Source organism: Salvelinus alpinus, chromosome 16, assembly GCF_045679555.1.
Source record: "Salvelinus alpinus chromosome 16, SLU_Salpinus.1, whole genome shotgun sequence".
Lineage (NCBI taxonomy): Eukaryota > Metazoa > Chordata > Actinopteri > Salmoniformes > Salmonidae > Salvelinus > Salvelinus alpinus.
The window spans coordinates 26,112,303-26,122,743 of NC_092101.1; the positions used below are offsets into that span (position 1 = coordinate 26,112,303).

Consider the following 10,441-nt stretch of genomic DNA (forward strand, 5'->3'; position numbering starts at 1 on the left):
TCGCACACACACACTAACAAAAGTAACTACAACAAATTAACTATTTTATTACAGCTCTTTATCCAGAATTTTATTGCAGAAGCCCAAAATCATCACATTTGTTTTACAGGCCGTACAGTGAGTCAATGTAACATTTAAACAAGCAGCGGTCTAGTACTTGGCTGTGTGATAGAACTGTAAGAGAAAGCCCTGAATCATCCACATTAAAACTTGTCATCACTATGGCCAGAGCCCCTCCCTGTCTCACCCCTTCCCCATTGCCCCCTCCATTAACCCCCCCTCTTCTCCCTAGCCCATCTGTGGTCCCTCGCTCCATGGGCCATTCCACTTCGTGGGGGGGGGGGGGGGTGTTGTTATCTGGCTAGACAGTCTCTAACTGCTGAAATATTAAACAGACTGACTCGTGTTACACAGCAGGACTTGTCTGTGGTCCAAAGGCGAGAGAGAAGAGAGGCCTGGGCTGCATCTCAATACTTTACAGTAAATAGATAAAAATACAGTACCAAATAAGAGAGAGCACCTCACTGATTTGTATCAGCCTTAGATAGTAAAAGTAAACATCAGTCCACCCTATTTATTAATTAGGTTTTACTAATAGTCTTAGACTCAAAACACCAGTGATCATCAAGTTGTATATCGTCAGTGAAATCAAAGCTTTCCCCAGATGTAATTCATTAAGGCAATCACAGAATGCTGCCACACTGTTGAGTTAAATACTACTGGTGTGTAATAGAAAATACTATTGTACACCTTTTCCCAAAAAACACTGACACAAGACAACAGACAGAGCATAATCACAAAGGAGTTTTTAAAATAAGGTGCTTTCTTTTTCTCAAGCTGAGTTGAGCTTTCTCATCATCCTCTTTAGTCAGGGTTTGAGGTTTGTGCCCAAAAACTTCTTTATCAGTCTCCACATGTGGAGACATTTAAAACTTCTCAAAGAAAGAACTCCTAGCACTCTAAAACACTGGCATGACGAAGCCTCTCAAAGGTCATTGAGGCTGAGGTCGGGGGGGCTGTCTGACCCCAACTCCAGGTTTCCATCATCATCATCAAGATCATCATCGTCCAGGCCACTTCCTGGTCCTCTGAGGTCATTTCCTGCAGAATGGGAGCTCTGATGTACCCGAGGTACTGCTAGACGAGGAGCTGAAAGAGAGAACCGTCAACGTGTGTGTACGTGTACTAGTCCCAAGGGTTTTAGCAGTAGACTAGTGTTCCCGTAAGAAAGATTGGGATCAGACCGCTAAATGTTTCCCAGAGCAATTGAGGCGCATGCGGACAGGATAATTAGATTAGATGATGCCACACACACACTACAGGAAGTGTTTAGGATCCCATCCAAAAACACACGTTTCTCAAACTGCTGACCAGCAGACATGGATGGAGAGGAAATGAGGGATTCTCGGTCCTCTCCTCAGGCAAGCAGAGCTACAGTCAGTCACATAACACACGTTCAATGGAGGTCACTGGTGTGTGTCTTACATGAACCCACATCCAACTCCAATATCTGTGCACACACACCTGCAAGCTCATAATTTTCTTTTAATCAAATATAAAAACTACAAGAGTTCCCTCTTCCTTTGTGCTAGATCTATGGCGTGCACACACAAATCAGGTAGGCACGCATGCACACACAGACACACGTACACTGTTAAGCCAGCCTCCTGTTCCTTGGTGAGTCAGACATGTTGTGATGAGTCACTGAAACGGTTAGATCTACAGCCCAAATGTACATGTGTGGTGTGTATTTATTTTATTTATTTCACCTTTATTTAATGGGAGAGGGTTACAACACTTTCTGTTCCTCTGAAACAAACTGGACCCATAATGGGACTAATTCTGCTCCTCACTGACAGGAGCAAAGTGTGAGTGTGTGAGTATACCTGTGTCTCTATCATCCAGCCAGGACAGGTCATCAGAGCTGACCTCAGCCAGACTGGGGGTGGGACTGAAGTCGTCAGAGTCCGAGTCTGGCTCCGCCTTTTGACCCCTGACCTCTTTACGGCGGGAGAAGGCAGCTAATGCTGGAACTGGAGGGGGGGGGGGGGTTATAGACAAACAGGGTTATACTACTCAGGTGAGTAGATATGTGTGTGTGTCTCTTACCTGCTGTGTGTAGTGTAACAGTAGGTGTGTGTTGTGTGTCTGTCTCTTACCTGCTGTGTGTAGTGTAACAGTAGGTGTGTGATGTCTCTCCCGGAGAATCAGACTCCTGATCTCATCCTTCAGCTCTGATACAGTTATCCTGCAGGACACAGTGATAGCATTACACACACACACACACACACACACACACACACACACACACGCGCACACACGCACACACACAAACACACAAACACACAAACACACACAAACACCTGATCTGGTGGACCTCCTGCTCTGTGTGTGTGTATTGAGAAACAGTCTTGGCCAGGTCAAAGCTGTGGTTTCTGTAGCTGTCTGTTAGTTCCTCTTGTGTCTGGGGAAAGGCAAAGTATAGAGGTTAGAGGTCGGGAGACAGAGAGAAAACAAGTCACTCAAATTACCTTCTTTAATTATTCAATCGTTAATTTAATTCCTTCATTCATTAATACCTTGCAGCTGTGTTCATACTGCCTCCTCGTCTCTCTGGCCTCCGACTGCTGAAGAAACATGTCCTCCTCCTGCCTCCCTGTCACACACACACACAAATACAAACACACACACACGATGAAAGAAAAGGAGTAGCAGTAAGCGAGACTGTGCTTGCCCTCTCTACAGCTCTGAGTCTGAGACATGTGTAGTCCTGCAGAAAAACAAACTGAGAACAAGACTGTATGTGAGACTCACTGAGCTGGGTTTTGAGTGTGTCCACCTCTCTCCTCAAATGATCCAACTCCTCCCTTCGCAGCTTAGAGCAGAAACTATAAAAGGACAACAATCAGCTTTCACCAAACCGGTATGGTTCCATACTAAGGGCTAATGGTTGATTTGGTTTTGGGCTACACATAAAATAATGATCACCTGAACCTCACAGGTGAGTAAAACCCCGCCCCCTCACCTCTCCTCCAGGTTGCCTTGCGACGTGGCTCTGGTGATGTGCCTTCTCAGAGTGCTGAGCTCACGGCCCACCTCTCTCCTCCACTGCTCCATCCTTCTCTCCACTTCTGGACTCGTCATCCCTGACCCTCTCCTCTCTCCATCCCTTTCTCGTTCCCGCTCTCTCTCCCTCTCCGTCGTCTGCTCTCGCAGCCTGCGAACCTCGTCTGAGAGATAAAAGAATAACACATCTACAATATTCAATCAACAAATCAATCACTCAACCAATCAATCAAGATTGGTATATTGAGCAGTAAATGTTAGTGTTGTGTGATAACGATAGGTGTATGTACCTTGTAGTGCCTGTATGTGGCGCTGCTGAGAGTGTCTCGCTCTGTCCATGTCATGAAGACTTTGGGTCAGAGACTCTATGGCCTGGCAACCATTAGAACAAAAAGAGTAGGAGTAAGAAGAAATTAGCTAAAATGTAGGGCTATTTATGCACCTTTTATGTAATAAAAATGATAGTTATACATGAACACACGTATGAGCACACGCACGGACCTGGCTCTGGATCTGCAGTTGTGATTGGACGGCTGCCAGGTCTGCCCACTGCACAGCGGAGGAGGGAGGGGGGAGGAGAGAGATGGAGGACTCGGGGAGAGGGGGGAGACGAGGGAGCTCCAAATTTGACACACTAGCCACCTCCCTGACTGGATAGAGATCTACTGAGTGAGCGAGAGACAGAGAGAATAAGAAGGAGCAGAAAAAGAGGGGGAATCACCAACAGAGAAAGTGTGTCACAGTCAGCCATCTTAGAGACCACAGAGATCTCCCCTCACCTTCTCTTCCTTTTGGATAATTCCCTGGCGTGGTCAGTCTCTCCTGGGGAAACATGAACCCCGTCAACACACAGTGGGGAAAGTACATATGGTATTTATGAACTTCAATGTTTCTATCATATACTGTAAAACTAGAATCTAGCTAACTGCTAAGAATTAGCAGTCAACTCTTCCATGGTAATGCACTGCCACGTATGCATAATTATGTTATAGTGCCATCTACTGGCTACTCACCCTCATCTTGGCAACGCTGCCATCAGCTGCTGAGAGGATGGAGCTCAGCTGGTTGTCCCAGTTCATCTCAGTCAGGGCTGCTCTACTCAAACCATAGGACAAAGGTGCCAAGACTGATGTCTGAGTATTTATGGAACAAAAGTTAAAGCACTTGCCCTCTACCTGCAGGGTATCTTTTCCATGCTCTAAATCCCTACACAATCCAGTATTCATTCATGTGTTCCTCTGCCCAAATCTCCACTATCAACTTTTTAATCTCAACAAGTTAAGTTTTATTGTACACAAGTACAGTGAAATGCCTTTATTGCCCTTTCCCAACAATGAAGTAATCAATATCAGTAGTACTATAAAAACAATTTTTTTTAAACAAGCAAAATGATAAACAAATAAACGAAATGAATATGGTACACGCATGAGATTAGCCATTGCATTGGCCAGTATTTTATAACGAACGTGTGATGCTGTAACTCTAGACGAGTTGGTTGGTTGCTGAATGATGATGAAGTGGCTAACACAAATCAATGACACTTCATTGACATATGAGTTTACACAGCTAACAGTCGCTAGCTAAGTACCGTTGCAGGTGGCTTTTGTTTTGGGCTTGCCTTTGTGTTGTTGCTAACGTTGCGTTCGAATTTGAAAGTCATGGGCATTGTTTGCAATGAATTATTGACTGGCTAGCTAACATTCACCCTAGTGATTTGTTTATACATTGGCGACGATGGCGACGTTCGCATTACTGTTGATTTGCCCCTGGCACCAAGTACTCAAAATCACAAATCAAGCAGTGCATGAACAGAAAGCTGGCTAAATGTCGATATTTCAGCGATGGATGAAACAATTCAAAGTTTGGTTAACATTACAGAACATCACGTCCTCATTTGTAAATATACATTATTAAACATTGAGCAGAAATGTAAATTATTAGCTAGCTACTTACGTACTGTCCTGTTCCACTTTTAAATCCTCGACAACGTGATTGCGTAGTATATGTTGCCCTAATGGGTTCTGGGTATTGTTGTTAATAGATTCAATTCTTACAACAAGGAAGTAAGAGAGTCACGTGATAGAGAACACTATTTCCCACAATCCAACACATTTAAACATTCAGTGATGGCGCTGCCCACGGTCAATGTGGAAGATGTGAGAAAAGCTTTGAGTAATCATCTGTCAAAGTTGGGGTTTGAAGTTTATCCACTGAAGGTAACGTTAAGGCCGCTGTTCCATTCGAGCGATTTGTTAAAAGAATTTGCGTCAAACTGTAAACGTGGCCCTTTTTGCAATATTGTCAGAGAACGTGTCGTCAATTGTTAAACTAGTCAAGTTGACAAGCTCCAATTCAAAGTTCGTACACGCTTTCTCAGCCATGCCTTGTTCATATGAAAATGATAAAAGCTGACCATACTGGACTGTAGTCTGCCAACAGGTTTGGGACTTATGGCACAGGTGATAGTATATCTATCCAATAACGACAGGGTTGTTGAAACGTGTCCCTTCCTGGCTGTTCCCCCTTAATCGCTACAAAAGTTACCCACCTTTTTATTCTTTGTTGTGCATGTGTTCCCAGATTGGCTGGTACAATGTAGTCCTGTCCCCCTCTCTCCATCTGTCCTACCCTGATGACACCCTGGGAGCGGTGGTGCTCAGCACTCCAGCCATGTTTGAACAGACCTTCCTGCCCTTCATAGAGAGCAGGGACTGGAAGGGGGTGTCTGCAGACCCCATAGACCAGTGTGTCAAACACTGCATCAACAACACAGTCTCTGAGGTGGGTGGGTGTGGGTGGGGGCAACCAGCGCATCATTCACTGCATTAACACCTAGGGTGTTGATGGAGTGATGTTGAAAAATGTTTTGAAACAGTTTACTCCAAAAGGAAAATGTTTTGCAACAAAAATAGTTTGTATTGGAAAAAATTCAGGTAGGTCCCTCCCCGTTTCGTTCCGTTTACTCTGTTTGCTTCCGTGTGGTTGTTATTAAACAGATTTCGTTACAAGACTTAATTAATACACACACCCCTGTGCCACACTTCACATCACTCGCCCCCCTCCCCCCATCTCTCTCTCCCCCCATCTCTCTCTCCCCCTCCTGTAGTGTTTTCCAGGTGTGAAGGTAGATGTGAGTTATGACTATGAGATGCTGCCCAGCAGGAAGCCCAAGTTCCTGGCCCAGAGCGCTGCCCATGTGGCGGGAGCTGTGTACTACTACCAACGCTCCGACATACCTGACCACCCCTGGGGGGAGAAGGTGAGTGACGGGTCCAAAGGGGTTATTCAGTAATTAATTTACTAATAGATTGATAAATAGGGTGCTGTATGTTCTTTGGTTCACAGATGGACAGTCATTTGTATTACTTATAAAACTATTTATACTACCCCTTTGTCTTCCTCTCCCCCCCTCCCTTCCTCTTGTCACCTCTACAGAAGATGTTTGGTGTGTGTATACACCCGCGTCTGGGGGGCTGGTTTGCTATCAGAGCTATGTTAGTGTTTGTTGGGTCTGAGGTGGGTTCGGAGCTGCAGCAGACAGCTCCTCCAGACTGTGTTCCTGCCAGGGAGAGTAGGATACAGCTACTGGAGGACTTCAACCTCAGATGGCAGGTAGGATTCACACTATAAACTATAGTAATAACTATTGATCAATAATATGGTTGGCAGATAGCCCTGCTACAATATACTGGATTAATAAGTATAGATCAACAATAAGGATAGCATGGCAGGTAGGTCTGCAACTATATACTGTTGCAGTCTCTATATCAATAATGGGTGCAAATGATGCATATATTAATACATATAATTATGTATGATTCATTTAAACAGGGTAAAGATAGATATATAATCTATGTTGACAGGACTGGAGTTACAGAGATATCGTCCCCCCAGTCCAAACCTACTCCCAGAAACAGAGAAAATACTTCTCCACCCCACCAGCCCAGCGTCTAGACCTGCTCACAGACTGGGGTTACCTGACAGGGGGAGAAGAGGACAACACACAGGAGAACTGACAGATGATAACAGTGAGAGGAGACGCTACAGTTAGACTTGGCTGGCTCTGAAGTAACTGACTCGCAGGGATCTTCTGGTATGGTTTGAGGCCATTTTGGACATGCAATCCCTACATGCTCATTGGTACTGTGGTCTTTCTGTATTCACAGACAGTGTTCCACTGTGAGAGCTAATGTACTTTATCTGCCTATGAAGCTACTGTAATGTTTAGAGTTAGATGGTAGAGTGAAAAGAGATCTTTCATGGAAAAGCAACAATAGTAAGTTTAAATGTGGTAAAGGAATTAATAAATGCACAAACATTTGTTATTGTTTTGATAATTTCTCAGTTGTACTGTACATTTAGTGAGTTAGTGCCCTCAGGAGGAGACATGAAGTAGTGCGACCTGAGTTTTTGCTCAAAAGAGACTACTGCTATCCTTTATCATCAAACTATTATTTTTATTAAAAATAAATCATTGTTGGAACGACACATTAATCAATTGAATAAATAATGCTCATTCTGCTTTAGCTTTTAGTCAGTAACTCATGATGTTGATGCAAAAGTCCTTCTGAGGATTAGGGTTATGATGATAATGAAGGCTATGTTCTAATCCAGCACAGTAGAGTTCTCCCGTAGTCCATTGATGCCAGGAACAGTCCCACTAGAACAATGTCTCCAAATGTGCCACATCTGGGACGACACACACGTTAAAGCTTGTGTGTTGTCTTACCTCCTGTGGTGTATACGTGTGCAAACAACCCTACTGAATAGCCACACCAACCCCAGAGTACTGGCCAGATGCTGCGATGCATACTCACAATGGTAAGCACCATTTCATCCCCTAAATATGAATATTAAATAATCTAGTTAGCATAGTTTACTGAACCACCCTTACTATACGACCTATGCTTTGTGTGTTGTTGAACGTAGTTGTACTCACAGAATGCTGCAGGCCTCCGAGAGCCAAATGGAAAAATACAGTAACATTCACAATGTACTCCCTTTGTTATACACCCTCTTCTCTGGCCAGCACAGCTGTATTCTAGTTGTTAAATCATTTCTGTAGTGCAGCCTTCCTCACTCATTCTCTCTCTTGTGGCTAAGCCCTCTGGTTAGGTTGCTTATAGCAGGGCAGTATGTAATTCATGTGGAGCAAGGTTGAACTGAACTCTACCCAGCATACCAAAATTGGTTCTGTGAAAGTTCCCAGACCATTCGTTAGGTTGTGGCAAATGTTCTCATAACACAAAAACTGTCCAGTTGTGCTGATGATTATAAAAGGTTTATATAACATTCGCTTGATGTTGAAAGAAAGTTCCCAGGACGTTGCGCACATTTTGTTGCCGCTGTATGTTCTAAAAACTTTACTTGTGCATTGTTATTACATCAACTGGAAAACGTAATGAGAACGTTTGAGGACTGTTCCAGATGTTGTGCACATTAGAGGAGAAGATTCCAAGGGTATTTCATTTAAAACTAACAAAAAAAATGGTTATCAAAACATTCTTAGATCATTCTTGGGATGTTATGATCATAATGTTAGATAAAACACAAACTAGAACTTAATGGGAATCTTAGCAAATGTCCTGGGAATGTTCCTGGTTTGCTGGGTACATTCTGTCATCCACTGCATTCCATGGCAGCCATCTCAGTTTTAAAGAGCCTTATTACCATCCTTTACAGTACTGCGTGCCAAATCTCTGGGGTGAAAGGTGTGTGCACGCGCACACACACACACTCACCTGCAGTCTAATACTAGTCATCCGAGGTCATTAATGGGTACACAGTCTAGGGTGTGTTTGCTCTGCCATAAATACACCACTGATAGCCCTGACGGATTTGAACCAGGGACTGTAGTGACGCCTCTTGCACTGAGATGAAGTGCCTTAGACCGCTGCACCACATGAATAAATATATTTCAATGAGTGAAGGCTCCTCAGAGGAGGAATGGGAGGATCATCCTCAGTGAATTTCATAAAAATAGTGAAACATTGAAAAAGGTTATCCTTTTTCTGTAGATACAACCATACCAAATATATCCATGTCACCAAATAATTTATTAAAATACACTGTTTTGCAATGTTCTAGAGTAGCCTCAGCAGCACACTGTAGGATAGTACCATGGTGTAGCCGGAGGACAGCTAGCTTCTGTCCTCCTCTGGGTACATTGACTTCAATACAAAACCTAGAAGGCTCATGGTTCTCACCCCCTTCCATAGACTTACACAGGACATCCTCCAATCTATCAGAGCTCTTGCAACAAACTGACATGTCCACCCAATCAAAAGGTCAGAGAATGAATCTAGTACTGAAAGCATAAGCTACAGCTAGCTAGCACCGCAGTGCATGAAATATGGTGAGTAGTTGACGCACAGATCACCAACCATTTCGAATCCCACCGTACCTTCTCCGCTATGCAATCTGGTTTCCGAGCTGGTCATGGGTGCACCTCAGTCATGCTCAAGGTCCTAAACGATATCATAACTGCAATCGATAAGAGACAATACTGTGCAGCCGTATTCATCGACCTGACCAAGACTTTCGACTCTGTCAATCACCGCATTCTTATCGGCAGACTCAACATCCTTGGTTTCTCAAATGACTGCCTCGCCTGGTTCACCAACTACTTCTCACAGTTCAGTGTGTCAAATCGGAGCGCCTGTTGTCCGGACCTCTGGCCGTCTATATGGGAGTGCCACAGGGTTCAATTCTCGGCCCGACTCTTTTCTCTGTATACATCAATGATGTCGCTCTTGCTGCTGGTGATTCTCTGATCCACCTCTATGCAAACGACACCATTCTGTATACTTCTGGCCCTTCTTTGGACACTTTGTTAACTAATCTCCAGACAAACTTCAATGACTTACAACTCTCCTTCCGTGGCCTCCAACTGCTCTTAAATGCAAGTAAAACTAAGGGCATGCTCTTCAACCGATTTGCTGCCCGCCTGTCCAGCATCACTCCTCTGGACGGTTCTGACTTAGAATATGTGGACAATTACAAATACCTAGGTGTCTGGTTAGACTAAACTCTCCTTCCAGACTCACATTAAGCATCTCCAATCCAAAAGTACATCTAGAATCGGCTACCTATTTCACAACAAAGCCTCCTTCACTCATGCTGCCAAACATACCCTCGTAAAACTGACCATCCTACCGATCCTTGACTTCGATGTCATTTACAAAATAGCCTCCAACACTCTACTCAGCAAATTGGATGCAGTTTATCACAGTGCCATCCGTTTTGTCACCAAAGCCCCATATACTACCCACCACTGCGACCTGTATGCTCTCGTTGGCTGATCCTCGCTACATATTAGTCACCAAACCCACTGGCTCCAGGTCCTCTATAAGTCTTTGTAGGTAAAGCTCCGCCT

General features: G+C 44.1%; 2 protein-coding genes across 2 annotated transcripts; one reads left to right on the top strand and one right to left on the bottom strand.

Moving 5' to 3' along the window:
• Positions 1-27: 27 nt before the first annotated feature.
• On the bottom strand, positions 28-5,066 carry LOC139541227 (RNA-binding protein 25). Its single transcript, XM_071345636.1, has 12 exons — positions 5,020-5,066; positions 4,080-4,161; positions 3,846-3,888; positions 3,568-3,731; positions 3,357-3,438; positions 3,026-3,230; positions 2,815-2,888; positions 2,580-2,656; positions 2,364-2,464; positions 2,160-2,248; positions 1,887-2,033; positions 28-1,149 (listed from the first exon to the last, which is right to left on the bottom strand). Exons 2-12 carry the CDS (start codon positions 4,143-4,145, stop codon positions 986-988), a joined length of 1,212 nt encoding a protein of 403 aa, XP_071201737.1. The 5' UTR covers positions 4,146-4,161; positions 5,020-5,066; the 3' UTR covers positions 28-985.
• A 68-nt stretch (positions 5,067-5,134) lies between these two features.
• mmachc (metabolism of cobalamin associated C) lies at positions 5,135-7,387 on the top strand. Its single transcript, XM_071345638.1, has 5 exons — positions 5,135-5,282; positions 5,647-5,847; positions 6,173-6,325; positions 6,502-6,678; positions 6,930-7,387. Exons 1-5 carry the CDS (start codon positions 5,193-5,195, stop codon positions 7,080-7,082), a joined length of 774 nt encoding a protein of 257 aa, XP_071201739.1. The 5' UTR covers positions 5,135-5,192; the 3' UTR covers positions 7,083-7,387.
• The last annotated feature ends 3,054 nt before the right edge of the window (positions 7,388-10,441 follow it).

Bases quoted from the DNA above. Each gene is read 5' to 3' on its own strand.
- LOC139541227 (XM_071345636.1), bottom strand. From the start codon at position 4,145: ATGAACTGGGACAACCAGCTGAGCTCCATCCTCTCAGCAGCTGATGGC. The intron at 2,889-3,025 runs GTGAGGGGGCGG...GTCCTTTTATAG, and splicing joins CAAGGCAACCTGGAGGAGAG to TTTCTGCTCTAAGCTGCGAA. The intron at 2,249-2,363 runs GTGTTTGTGTGT...TGTGTCCTGCAG, and splicing joins CAGGAGGTCCACCAGATCAG to GATAACTGTATCAGAGCTGA.
- mmachc (XM_071345638.1), top strand. From the start codon at position 5,193: ATGGCGCTGCCCACGGTCAATGTGGAAGATGTGAGAAAAGCTTTGAGT. The intron at 6,326-6,501 runs GTGAGTGACGGG...TCACCTCTACAG, and splicing joins ACCACCCCTGGGGGGAGAAG to AAGATGTTTGGTGTGTGTAT. The intron at 6,679-6,929 runs GTAGGATTCACA...CTATGTTGACAG, and splicing joins ACTTCAACCTCAGATGGCAG to GACTGGAGTTACAGAGATAT.